The following is a 14,729-nucleotide window of genomic DNA, read 5'->3' as shown; positions in this document are numbered from 1 at the left end:
TTGATAAACATTCAGCTTCAGCTTTTTTTCACAGTTTTGGGTGAAAAAAAAGCCAAAAACAAGAGGCTGCAAAACCCAGCTTTGAAAAACCGGCTTTTTTCACATCTGTTTTACATAAAAATTTACCAAACACTATAATATTGTTTTTTTTTTCAAAAACATTTTTACAAAAAAGTTTATCAATATAACTTTATTTCACAACAGCTTATTCTCATAGTATAACAGAAGTAATTTTTTTTAAAAACATAATAATACCAAACCAGCTCGAAATCAATGAAGACAATGTGACATGTGAACGTATTTGTATATGGATTTTGCCACGGCTGGTAATGATACAGTGGACGGCATGTCGGTTTGACCAAAACAAGTTGGGGTTGAACATAGCACGACATGGTGCACGTGATATTTAGCCCTGTGGGGTGTGGCTGGCCCATTGTACTTGTCGTAATTCCACACGTGGACTTTTGGTAGTAGTTGTAAAATGTGGATGCTGCTATTGTGAGTTCAGCTTGTGACAACCATGGTTTTTCGACAGCTGTTCTATCACTCAACAGCAAGTTAAGGAGAGATTTTTAGTGTCTCCAGAATACCGGCACATACGTCATATGTGTTATTATGCAAGTGGATGACACTTGAAAATAAAAAAGTCCCTTTACTTATATTGGCTAGGGGATTTTCTGCTAATTTGCGACAGGGACAAGTTAGGGAGGCAGAGACTTCGAGTTTGTATTTTGGTAGAAAAACTAATAAAAATTATTTGAAAACTTTGAGTTTTAACGATAAAGAAAAAATAAAGAGTAAAATGAATAGTATCATGATTGATTTTTTAGTGAAAAAATGTGATTTTTCGTTAAAATGAACAGTATTAAGAACTTTTCGTTAAAGTTCCTTATATAAAATAAGTGACGTACCTCCCATTTTTCAGCACATTGAAAAATCTATCCAAATTAAAGGAATTAACTAAAACTTAAAAATAAAATAAAAATTTCTGAAAACCTGCACTGCATCCTCCTCCTCCTCTTCTTTGCAACAAGCAAAGGAAGGAAACCGCCATATACCCACAACTCAACAACTCCACAATGCTCAAAACTCCTTCAGCCCGGCCGCTCCCTCCACCACCAAACGCCAGACCAATATCTTTGTCATCGGCACTGGAACCGTCGGCATAGCAATCACCTAGACCATCTCACCGAAGACCTCGCCGACAAGCCCGTCCTTAACGACGCCAACACCAACAAGCTACGAAGTGAGATGCTCTACTCAAAGCTCGCCGCCGTTTTCCTCCCCTACACCAATATCATCGCCGACGTCGAGTACTCCGTCACTCCAGGCCAGGCATTGGCATTTTTGGAATGTCATGTGCTGGTACATAGTTTAAGCGATTTTGGAGTGTTTCCTCTCACCTTCAATTACTTTCATGTTTGATGCCGACATTCATTTGAAAGTGTTTTTAAAATGACTGAAAGTAATTTTAAAGAAATTGTATTTGAGATTCAAAAATATTTTCATCAAAAGTACTTTTAGTTATTTTAAAAACACTTTCAAACAAATCATAAGAGTTACTCGAGAATATGGAGTTACAGTTAAGATTTATCGTCAAAATAAAAAGAAAGAAAGCATAACTAAGCAATTGATACTCTTAGAATACATTAAAACTTCCTTAAACATTATAATTTGAAATGATATTAAACATCTTACCTTGACAAAAAATTAAGCAAAACATCTTACCTTGACGTTTAAATCTCTATATGAATAAAAATAGGGTAGTACTATTCAAACACTTCCTGTTAACTCCCACACTCTTATTAATTTTTGTTCATTGATTTTCTTCCAATCATTCTGTTCAAAAACTAAAAATTGAAAGAAATGTGTGAGGAAAAAATGAGTGGATTGATAGCCCACCACAAAAATATTGTCCAGTCGACCAAAAAATTGAATTGTTATTGTGATCTGACCATGTAAATAGATTAGTTCTTATGCCACTAACCAAGGTATAACACGTGTCCAATATTTTCGTAATCAACGTTATCCATTGCAGTATTATTATTATTATTTATATATTTTTTTTTTTAAATTTGGACCATTTCTTAAGGAAAACCATATAATATTGATTTTAAAAGAATAATAGTGCTCATGTAATAAAATATGAGAAATCAGCAATATAGATTAGTTGCAAGAAATATCGATATGAATAAGTAGGGGTGAGTTATGTACGGTTATTATATCAAAATTCTTGTACCAATTATTATACCAAATTTTTTGTTTGGCAAAATTTATAACCATTATCGTACCAAACTTTTGGTATACGGAAGTTCGGTATTGCCAAATAGTTCGGTTAGCATGGTATGACAATATAATTGTCACTTTGTTTTGGGACAAAATCTATTTTTGTTTTTTTTTTAACCCAATTCAAGGGCAAATTTTTTTTTTTGTACTTTTATCTCATGCATTGTAGCCTAAATTCATCTATTATTCATAATTCACAATTCACACACACAATAATTCAAATGATGCATCAAAATTCATGATAAAAATTAAGCTTACAATCCAAATAGAAGTTACGAACCAAAACAAATAGAATTTAAAAGTTTCAAACCAAATGAAAATTGGAACTAAACTTCAAAAGGTAAAATCCATTGATCAATTCTTCAAGTTTGAGATGTCGAAGCATTTGGAGGAGGCATTGAACTTGTAGAAGATTGAGCTTGTGTCAAGTCTACATTACAAACAAAGAAAACATATTAGTAGTAAAAAGAATTAAAGTTGAAAAGCATTTAATAACAAATTTACTAAAAAAATTAAGTATATCTTATTTGTTTATACTTCTTCCATTTCCTTGTAAAATTGAAACATATATTCCATAGGTTCCTTGTGGAAGTTTACTTCATCCGTCCTAAACTAATCACTAGTACAGACTAGTGCCTCACCATTTTAGGAGTCAAAGATGCCCTAAAAGGGTCCACAACCCTCCTCCCTAGGCTAAATGCATTTTTACTAGCAATGGTAGAAGTGAGGATTGCATAGATATCCTTGGTTATTTGTGAAAGAATTGGAAACTCTTTTGTGTTTGATTTCCACCAACTCAAGAGATCAAAGCTGTCAACAATAATGCTAATATAAGGAGCGGCGAAGTACTTATCAACTTTATTGGATATCTCCAAAAAGCGTTGCTCCCTCATTTCTTATATAAGCTCCTTCATTTCAAGTTTGTTCTCATCACCCCCACAAAGCTATGAACAGTAATATTGTGATAATGGTATCCATTATCAATACCGTACCATGAAATTTTGGTACGGTACAATACCGTACCATTACTGGTTAGCACAAAATCGGTATGGCACGGTTGACAATTTGGCAAAAAAAATTCACCCCTACGAATAACAAACATGACAGCTTTTAGGCTTGTTTGGTTTGGATTTGGATCCTCTCTTGAACGGAGGCTAAGCCTCCTAAGCAAAGCACAAGTGCCGTTGGATTTTGATCAAACGGCTACAAACAGGGGGCCCCCTAAAAGTTATAATAATTGTAGCTGTTAGATCAAAATCCAACGACCCATGTGATTTGCTCAGGAGGCTCAGGACAGGGCCGGCCCTGAGAATTTGGGGGCCCTAGGCGATCCTTTGAAGGGGCCCTAAAATTCTCTTATCCCTGATTCTTTGTATATTGATTTGTATAAAAAAGAATTCGCTAAATATATAAAAAGTTCTATTTTCACATCAAATATCATTAATGATTAATATCAGAAGAAGATAAATATACAAACATTATTTAAACATTACACGATTCACGTTTTTAGACACAAATGTACTAAATATTTGCAGTCAAAAGTTTAAGATTGAGAGTGAAGAACAATAAAATTTGATGATCAAGAGAGTAAATAACAATAAAACTTGATTGATGAGTATAATAAATTCAACGCCAATTGTTTATCTTGTGTTTTTTGTTTCTTCTAAAATCAACATCACACTAACGAATTGAATATTAAAATAATCCATTGAATAAAAATTTATTGAAAAGAAAAATATAAAATTCAAAGTTTTGATTACCTTAAAGTACAATCTTTAAGATCATATGATAGTTGGTTTAAACATTCAATAGAAATGGAGAGAATGAGAAGTTCGTTTAAACATTCGATAGAAATAGAGAGAATAAGAAGTTGAAAGAAAAAAGATTGCAAAGAGACTTGAGTTTTATAACTTTATATGCATTTGGACAGATAGATGACAGTAAATTTGAAAAACAAGAAAAATTAAGAAAAATCTAGTGACGGAAATGCAGCTTCGTGTTTCGAACTCAACACCCCAACAAAAAATAAATGCAACATTTCCTCTGCACTAACAAATGAATTATGATATTTCTAACTTTTTTTATATTTATATGTTAATTACAGGATATAAAATTTTTTTGGGGACCCTTCCGAAGTGGGGGCTTTAGGCGGGCGCCTACTTGGGCTACTCTCAGGGCCGGCCCTGGCTCAGGAGATGATCCAAATCCGTTTGGTTTTTAGATGTTTATATCTAATTCTCTATTAGTTGACTTTTACACCATAAAAATATAGAAATCTATGTTTAGTCTTAACCACTGGAACCCTAATTTACCAATGAAAATTTAGGATATATGCCCCCTTAACTACTGTTAAAGCGTATTATTTTCGGATATAATAGACAATTAATAGAGTCTTGAAACAATATATAATCTCAAATCAAATCTCTTTGTTTTTATTTGCAATTTCTTGTAAATTTTCTCTAATATTTTAATAAACTTAATCACGATTCTGATAATCTTTTTAGGTATTTGAAACGAACATGCATGCATGCAGGTTTATGAAGGTCAGACAGGGATGAGTCGGATGACCCTCCAATAGAAGGAAGAGTCGATGAGAGGTCCCTTTCGAAGAGGCTGTAAGCAACGAGCAGACAAGCTATTGGTGGACCCCACCCCCTGTCTAATTGGCCCAACCAGGGTCCAACATTTGTCAACCACCACCACATATTTTTGTTCATATTTTTGTTCCCTCTCTCTCATATATTCTTCTTCCTCCTTCCTCCTCTACATTTTCTCTATTTAAACACCCTTTGTCCCTAATCATCCACCCACCCCCATCAAATTCAGACCCACCACCACAACAAGTCTTCCAAACTTCTTCCAAGTCTCTTCAAATTTCAATCACTCCCACTCTCTCAGTCTCGACCGCTTTAAGAGTCTGATTGATAACCATCTCGTTTTTATTTTTCAATATTATTCTTCGTTTTCTGTATGGAAATGGAAGCCAAAGCGATCCCAACGAGGACGACGAGGAGTACTAGTTTGAAGTTTCGGTCATGGGGACGGTGTTCGAAACACATACGAGAGCAGCGGGCGCGGCTTTACATCATCTGGAGATGTAGCGTGATGCTCTTATGCTGGCATGAGTGATTAAGAGGTTAAATATCATCCTAATTAGCACTGGTTGATCAAGTTTGAGACTGATCAGTATTAGCTAGGGTGACTAATTAACCATACGGGTACTGTGGTTTTCTCTGTATAGTAATTAATTAGGCAAAGGTGACAGCTCCAACTGTCTGTTTGACGTTGTAAATATCTGATAATTTAATGTAACTCTTGTTTTCTTAGTTTGCTTATAGTAGTGAAATAAATTCTATACATTTGCGTGAAAAATATACTTGGTTTATTGTTTTTGATACAAAGATATATTTGCACTAAAAGGCTAAAAGGTTGAGGGAATAAAATGTGTTACAAACTCTTCATTCATGAAATTTGAATATAAAACTAAGACATTTCACTTATAATTTACAAGTGAAACAAAATACTATTAAAATGTAATACTAAGTGGCACTTGTATCCTTAATGAAAGTTTGAGCATGTGCGAATTATATGTAAGGACTAATAAGGGTAAGGGACAAACAATGTTCTACTTAAATTTCCACTACTAGCACAAATAATTGAGTCCAAATTCAAGAGTTTTACAAAAACAAAATGTTAGGGAGACTGTTTATAGACCATAATCAATAGACCACATGATGTACGGATTGATGGTTGAATTCTTTCTTTAATGATTTAAAAGAGTCAATCGTCAATCGCCATATAATGCGATTCACAAAATATAGTTCAAATAGATTGTCTCTCTAACATTACCCTTCACAAAAAACACAAGCCATTGTGCTTGAATTTTTTCTTCAGAAAATATGCTCGGTATTGAACTGGTCATCCATGTCAGCCGAACTTGAAACTTACAAATAGATAATACAACCATGTTACTTACGTGTGCCCAAATTGAAATGTTAAACTTGCTGCCATTGCCTTGGGTCAAAACTGACCAGTCTGGCAAATGTTTCTGCTTGCTCAACGTGTAAGAAACTTACTGATTGGCTTATCCGAAAAAGCCATTTGACTTCGACAATTTTTTAAGGTTAAGTGGATGCATGTATATTCATTAGTCAATAACCAAACCATCAGGACATTTTAATTTCCAGCTCTCGTGTTTTTGAACAACTAGCTCACCATCATCATCATCCACCATTTGGCTGAATCGAGTTCGCCAGAATCACAATGACAGAAATAGTCAAGGGAACTAGGACACAGATTTTTCGTGTCATTTTTGCGTTGCGCTTCTTAAAATTCATGTAGGATATTTTGGATATAAACGCATTGACAATAGTCCAATTTTTCTATGTTCTCGTGTATGACTCAACTGCTAGTAAGACCATTTTCAAATGGGGGCCTGTAACATTTTACCTGTTGCGGACGTAAAAGATTCTGCAAAAATTAAATAACCGCATTTTTCGTACAAATTGTGAGCTATTACACACGATTTTTAATATGTTTTAGAAGATTCTTTAACCCTATTTTATTGATTTTAAATTTTCTGAAAAATGGATAAAATTCTGTATCAGACTCAATAAGTGGTTGTACAACTCCAAATCGCTTATAACATTTCGAATATACATGACCAAAAAAATTATATACATAACAGGTTTGAATTCGTGGACATGTTTTTTATAGAGTTTTTAGAGCTAACTATGTAATATATTTTATCGATTCAAATTATTTATTTTTTATGTCTTCCCTCAAATATCAGCTGTACCAAAAATCACCCAACCACTAAGCTATATAACCGTTGGATTAAATTTAGTGTTTTTCATAGAACCGTGTTCTTATATTTTCTTCATTACAAATGAATACCATGATTTCAGAATTATCTATTTTTTTTTTTTGCAAGAATAATCTATAAAAAATTAATTAAAATATAGACAGTTCGAATCCTTGAAAAAAGTTATAGATGTGAGCCATAAAAACGTGTTAGATTGTGAATTTAGTGTTTCTTCGTAGAACAGTGTTCTTATATTTTCTTCACTACAAATGAATATCATGATTTCGAAGTCATCTAATTTTTTAGCAAGAATAATCTATATAAAAAAATAATAATTGAAATATAGACAGTTCGAATCCTTAAAAAAAGTTACAAATGTGAGCTGTAAAAACGTGTTAGATTGTGAATTTAGTGATTATTCGTAGAACCATGTTCTTATATTTTCTTCATTACAAATAAATATTATGATTTTCGAAATTATCTAATTTTTTTGCAAGATTAATCTAAATCTATAAAAAATTATTGAAATATACTGTTCAAATCCTTAAAAAAAAGTTACAGATGTGAACCATAAAAACGTGTCAGATTGTGTCCTTGAATCCTAACTCATACACAATACACACCTATATATATCATTGGCTAGTAAGTTTTAAAACTGGGTGCTTTAGAAGCAAAATTCTCTCAATAGGATAAAGAACAGCCTAAAAACGAGACGCAACATGTACAGAAACATTTTTACTGTCACAGGATTATATAATATGACAGAACAAATATATACATACACACACACAAACACTGGCACATTCCAGTCTCAACTTCGCTGTAACACGATATTGTCCGTTTTGGACTCCGACCACACCCTCACGGTTTTGGAACTCACACGAGAACTTTCCAATAAATCACCCATCCTGGAATTGCTCTCGCGGGATCTCGCTTAATTTCGGAGTTCCGATGAAATTTGAAGTCAGTGAGTTCTCACAAGGTCTCGTGCTAAATTAGGTGGGCATGTACATATAAGGCACAAAGGATCCACTTCCCTGGATGATGTGAGATCTAACAATCCAACTCCCTTAGGGGTCCGACGTCCTCTTCGGCACACTTCCAGCCAGAGATTGGCTCTGATATCAAATTGTCACATCCCGATCCTGGCTCGACTCCGCCGTAGCACGATATTATCCGCTTTGAGCCCCGACTACGCCCTCACGGTTTTGTTTCTAGGAGCTCACTCGAGCAGAACTTTCCAGTGGGTCACCTATCCTGGGAATGCTCTGGCCCCTTTCTCACTTAACTTCGAAGTTCCTACGGAACCCGAAGCCAATGAGCTCCCAAAAGGCCTCGTGTTATATGGAGGTGGGCATATACATATAAGCCATAAAGGATTCACTCTCCTGAGCGATATAGGATCTAACAATCCACCTCCCTTAGTGACCCGACGTCCTTGTCGGCACACTTCTGACCAGGGATTAGATCTGACACACACACACATATATATATTCAAAATTCGGCAAGTCTAAATTATTATTGTTTTGAATCTCCACTGTACAAAATTCTGTATCAAAATATATAAATCCTACTTAATTTGAAACAAAAATTGCATCCGTCTTCGAAGTTGATACTGTTCATATTCACAGCTTATGAAATGTAGTACAAGGCTTAGACACCAAATTCTTTGTCGAAGACATCCCATCCGTCGTCCATAAGCTCCTTTCGATCGACCTTGCTTCTTTCCTGTTCGAGTATGCTTTTTGGTGATAGGCCGTCAACTGAAGAAGCGGGGCTTACCTTCTCCGGCGACTTCAGTAACTTGAGTCGTTCTGAAACTAAATCGAGTGCCATGCTTTTCATGGATGAGCCTGAAGAAGCTAGGATGCAGGTTGTCTGGCTCGAAGATACTGACTGGCTTAGTGGAACCCGCTCATCAAATTTCTCTTTCAGAAGCCTGACGTCCTGACAAATGACGGAAATTTCTCCTCTGCACATGTATGAAAATTACTGTATTATCATCTCCTCAAACTCATAAAAATACGTACTGCAAATAAAAGCATTGAAAGGAAACAAAAGTTTGGAGGAAGAAATAAAATTGTAGTAAAACAAAAAAAGAATACCAGATAGCGAAGAATTTGAGGTTCGAACTAGAATGTGACGTAACAGACAACCAGCGGATGAGATTATATTGATAATGCTTGAAAAGGGACCTAATTGATTTTAGAAATAGATGATTTAAACTATTGCTGGAGGAGACAAATGACCTATGAAATAAATGTAAAAGACGAGATGAAATATAAGCGGTAATTTTACTTTATCCAGGGTAAACTGCAAAAACAATCTCAAAACATAACTGAAGTTCCTCAGACACAAATTCCAAGTCTAATATGCAAAACGAGGATCGAGAGGATGCACAATTGGTAATGAAGTTGCTTGGCATCAGCCACTTTACATAGGTAATAGAGACCTCGATGGTCTATAAACTGTAAACCAAACTGTAGAGCTAATATATTAAAACAATGGAGACAAAATTACTTACTGTAGCATATCAACAATGCGACCACGGTCCATCAGAAACTCCCGCAACTGCAAAAAGAAAAATTTGAATGAATTATTTTATCTGTTAGCTTACTTTAGTATGTCCATGATCACTGAAGATAGTTGTTACCTTCGAATTTTCCCCCGCCTCTTGTTGCAATATTTTCGATTCCTGAACAACTTTCTCCATCTCCGCTTCTTGTTCAGCAAGAGCTTTCCAGGCACACTCTTCCTTTTCCAGCTTGTCCTGCTCGGCCAGTCTCCTTGCCTCTGCTGCCGCATCCAGCCGTTCCTCAAGGGTTTCTCGCATCTGCAGTGACAGAACAAATAATGAGCCAAGAAAAAGGATCATCTTTGCCCTACATCAACCAAAGACAAATATAATTGTTGCAAGTAGTCACGAATAAAATTTTCCAATATCTTTACTGTGCAAATACTTAACATCTTTTGTGATGATATTGTTTGATAAACACATATAGTGAAACAGATCATACCATTGTTGCTTTTGAAGAATACAATATCAAAAAGACAGCATAAAAATGAGGCAATCAAAAGATAAAATTAGTGAAATAAAGCATGCACCAACAGTAATGCAGTGCAATAAGCAACTTGATGAAGTGGAGTCAAAACCTCATTAAGAATCGCTAGTGATTTATCTCTCTCATCCGATAAGTTGAGCAATCGAGACTGAAGCTCCCTCGCTTCAGTTGCTAAAATTGCTTTCTCCCCGTAGACTTCTCCAGCATGCTGCAGAAAAAAGAATATAACCTCAGTTATGATGCACCCTTAACTAAAAATAGCAACTCAGAATCCATTAACTTCGAACTTTAATCACATCTCGCAAAATACTACCATGTCATTTCCGTCTTTTGCATGTGCCAACATCTGTTTAAATTCCTCCACCTTGACCATTATATCCAAACCTCCCCTAGAAGCTTCCTCTTGAACAATATCCACTTCTTTCTCCTGCACTTCCACTTCTCTCATCATGCTGATGACTGACTGCATGGCTGAAAACAGGGTTTTCTGCAACATTGTTAAACGATTAGGAACTCTGTGAAGACCCGATTTAGGAGACCCACTATGGCCGGTCTCCACTGCCATCCCGATATCCTATTTGGTTGTAATTTGCTTATCATTAGAAAGAAGAAAAAATAACTCCATGGCGATAGTGGTTCAGCAAAAGAACACATGCAAAACATTAAGAATACACTCCCAAATATCAGACAAGATTTATTATCCCAAGATAATGCATATTATAGGTAAAAAAAAATTGAAACGAAGCACATAAACCAAGGGTCCAAATCCATAAACATGCTATCATTGGATCCTAACCCAAAATCGGATAGTACTTGTATCAAACAGAGGAATTAACACACTTCAAAACATCCATGAAATACAGAATATCATCACATAAAAAAGATTTAAGATGATATAACTACTCTGACAAGATGGGGCCAGGTTTATTTAGAGTCTGAGAGTATTGGAAAAGACTAACTGTGAAATTTCAATTTTATAGGAAGGGCATCTACTTCTGAATTGCGAATTGCAACCCCAAAGCTAACAAGTCGTAAACCTATTAGTACCTTGTTATTTTTAGCATCTTCAATGATCTCTTCAAGAACATCAGTATTGCATACGCTGTCTGTGGTGGTCTCCTCAATATCAACCATTTCCCTTGGAGAACATTCTTTCTCAGAAGTATGATCTGAAGGATCAGTTGCCTGTAAGTTGTCATCAGCAAGAAGAGGGTCTGAACAAGGAATGTCACACTGAGGAGCATCTAGTGAATGTTCTATGATAGAAGAATCAACTGCAAATGGTTCCACTTTATCAGGTGTGTCATGGAGAACCAAATCAGAATCACAATTCACAGGGAGATAAAAACTTTTCCATTCAGGAAATGCATCAACTAAGGTGCCATTCATCACATCCTTTCCAGGCATCGAAAGAGTCGTAATGCCAGATGCAGACTGCTGCAGCCCAACTTGGACATCAAAATTCATACCCTTTCCATCAGAAATCACTTCTTCACTTCCAGTACTTATATCAGCATCTGATGGAACAGGACCATTTGGCAATGAGTTCACTTGCTCTAGCAGTGTGGGATTGTCATGAGAGATGCCACTTGTATGATCATTTTTGCTGTCATCATCAACAGCTGCCTTTTCTGGTTCTGGAAGAGGTTCAAACTCTGCTTCCTTAATTACCTGCTGGTGCATCAATAATTTACCCTTATCCTTGTGTTGAGCTGCAAGTTCAGCATAGAATTAAATACTCAGATGAAATAAATAAAAAAATAAACTGAAAAAATGGAACATTTTAGTATTACAGGTAATTATCAATATGCAATGACATGAAAGAGGCAAAAGTATGTAGCAGCAATAACAGAACAATTCCAGGAACAAAAGAAGGTTCTCGCGAGAAGCTACAGAATACCTGCAACTGGGAGAGCCTTGGGACTTTGAACCTGAGTGGGACTGACAGCCGACAAAAATGACTGTGTAGCCAAGTTAGGGAACTCATTAATAACATCAAGCACAGCTGCATCGGCATCGAAGGGATGTTCAATAGCAATAGCCTTCAGAATGCGAAAATCAACCTGAGGCGAATCAGAAGAAAGAATATGGACGGTCAGTTAGAGCAAAAAATTAACATTTTAACCGAATACAAAACCCAAGCACCCTAGAATGTACAGATTCAATTGAGTTGCAGCTTTTACCTTTATGGAAAATCAAAGAAGGCTATGTTCTCACCTATGATCTTAGGCAAGACAATTAATGCATATTCCATAAAAGCAAACTAGAAGTCTCAGAATCATTAGAATCTACTGGAATAATAACTTAAGAAAACAAACATGCACTCATTTGACAAATTGTTAAGCTTCATACCATACAAGTTTGACAAGACTTATACATAGAAAAACTATAAAGCCGAAAGATTTAAATGGAAACATAATTACACAATAATAATATAGGATAACAATTTATAATTGAATCCCAAAATGTTAAAGAATCATACCTGTGGAAAAACTTCCTTTAAGCAACCAAAAACCGCATTGAAACCCATCTCCAGGAGCTACGATTCTGCATATTTAAAACAGAATACAAAATTACAGAAAAAAAAAAATTCATCCATTTGAGAGCCCCAAAGCTGCAACTAGAATTATATTGCAAAATTCAAACGAAAAATTAGGTCAAGTTCTAAGATTAAATTTTTTCTTCACATTCTAAACCCAACACTCTGCCGCGGATCAAACTTAAAAATCAGAATCTTCATAAAAAATTCGGAGCCAATGATACAAAATTAATCACAATACAAAAAACACAAATGCGATGAAATGAAAATCACAATCGCTACTTTTGGATGCCGAGAAAATCACCAAAAAAAAAAAAAAAAAAAAAAAAACTAAAAACTGAAAGATCAATGTTTTTCACTAACAATTCAGATCCTTGAATTATGAAGATCAAAATTTGCGAAAATTGAACACTTTCTCGTCCTTTTCTCGGCAGCCAAACAGAAAAAAAAAAGAAAAAAAAAAGAGGAAGATGAAAAGACTGACCGTTCGGAAAGGTAGGAGGAGGAGGAGGAGGAGAGGGTTTGTGGTTTTTTGTGCGGTATTTGTAGTGTTCGATTCTCGGGAAAAACAATGACTCGGCCGCGTCGTTTTGACTCTTGACCCATGCAGCTAAGGAAACGGGTACACTCGTTAATCGAGCTGGTGTGCGAGGGTAATTTCGTCAATTCATCCAATGGTAATCTTGCCAGACGAGTTTTTACTCGTTGTGATGGGCCCGGGTTTAGAACGGTTAGCTGACGTGGAATATGGGAAGTTTCCCGCTGCTTTTACTAGCCAACTTGTTTTGCGACCTGGGGTCCATGAGGAATTGAGGATCGTCTTTCTGAAATCTTAAGAATCTTTCGTTCGTATTCGTTTATTGTCAGTTTTCGTCAGATATTATTTATATTTAATTTTTTAAATAAAAATATTTAAATTAATTTTTAATCACATAATATGTAATGAACGATCACGATCACGATTTAAAAATCTTGCAAAGAGGATCCTCGTTCACCTGGGGCGTGGCCCCCAAATGGTGAAAATCAATGTCTGAAAAGTGAAAACGGAGAAAAAGACAAACCTATTCAGTAGATGCATGGACGGCTGAGACTAATGATGTGATGTTATGTGCTAACATTTGCTTTAGTGTAACCGCGTTATGATCTGGATGGATGTCACATTCACATTTTGGGGCGTAGGTAATTTTTGGAAAATGAGAAAAATTTCGGATCGTACAATCTAACCAGCCCACCAGATAATATCACATCATCGGTTACTTTTTATTTAGACTTCATTAATAAGCATACTGACACGAACAAAATGATGCCACCCCATCAATTTTCCTCTTTTTTTTTTTTTTTTTTTTTTTTTTTTAAGCCGGCAAGCATATTGACACAATTTCAACGAATATTAATTTAAAGGTTAACAATATCGATAATATGAATAATATGTCAAAAATCGATGCGCTTGTAGATGTTGATCGGTTGGACTTGTCAAATGGTTGGGCATCATGACATGGAAAAAAGCAGCTGACCCAAAAATACACATCCGCACTTGTATCCAAGTTCAAATTCTTCCTTATCATATGGAAAAGCGCATTTATCAAGAAAATATGAAATAAATTCTTTCCAATTTTTTTTTAATAAAATGCAAGAGGCTTCAAATTTTCAAACAACGTAAAAAAAGAGAGATTTCTCTCAAGTTTTTTTTTTTTTTTGAGTAAATTGTAACAATGATATCTTATTTTTAATCAAATTAGAGTAATGATCCTTCAACTAAAAATTCATTACTATTGGTCCCTCAACTCATCAAAATGTGTAGCTATAGTCATTTTCGTCAACTTCGTTAGAATTTTGTCAAAATAAGTTATATTGGAATGACCATTACTACAATTGGGGTCCCTCAACTCATCAAAACGTATAGATATGGCCATTTTCGTCAACTTCGTCAGAATTTTGTCAAAATTAGTTATGTTGGAAGGATTATTGTTGAGTTAAAGTTGAGGGACAATTTCTCCAATTAGGTTAAAGTTAAGGGGTCATTTCTCCAGTTGAATTA

General features: G+C 35.2%; 1 protein-coding gene across 2 annotated transcripts; it reads right to left on the bottom strand.

Moving 5' to 3' along the window:
* Positions 1–8,590: 8,590 nt before the first annotated feature.
* Positions 8,591–13,295, bottom strand: LOC103432446 (uncharacterized). Of its 2 annotated transcripts, none has more exons than XM_008370644.4 (9): positions 13,176–13,295; positions 12,635–12,699; positions 12,053–12,215; positions 11,200–11,864; positions 10,466–10,639; positions 10,244–10,360; positions 9,744–9,923; positions 9,615–9,661; positions 8,591–9,062 (listed from the first exon to the last, which is right to left on the bottom strand). In XM_008370644.4, exons 2-9 carry the CDS (start codon positions 12,680–12,682, stop codon positions 8,744–8,746), a joined length of 1,713 nt encoding a protein of 570 aa, XP_008368866.3. In that variant the 5' UTR covers positions 12,683–12,699; positions 13,176–13,295; the 3' UTR covers positions 8,591–8,743. The 2 variants fall into 2 exon arrangements, with proteins under 2 accessions (XP_008368866.3, XP_070675522.1); XM_070819421.1 differs by having other exon boundaries at positions 13,055–13,206.
* Positions 13,296–14,729: the final 1,434 nt, after the last annotated feature.

Source organism: Malus domestica, chromosome 03 (assembly GCF_042453785.1).
Source record: "Malus domestica chromosome 03, GDT2T_hap1".
Classification (NCBI taxonomy): domain Eukaryota; kingdom Viridiplantae; phylum Streptophyta; class Magnoliopsida; order Rosales; family Rosaceae; genus Malus; species Malus domestica.
The sequence above is the reverse complement of the archived record's forward strand: the minus strand, read 5'-3'. Positions and strand labels throughout refer to the sequence as shown.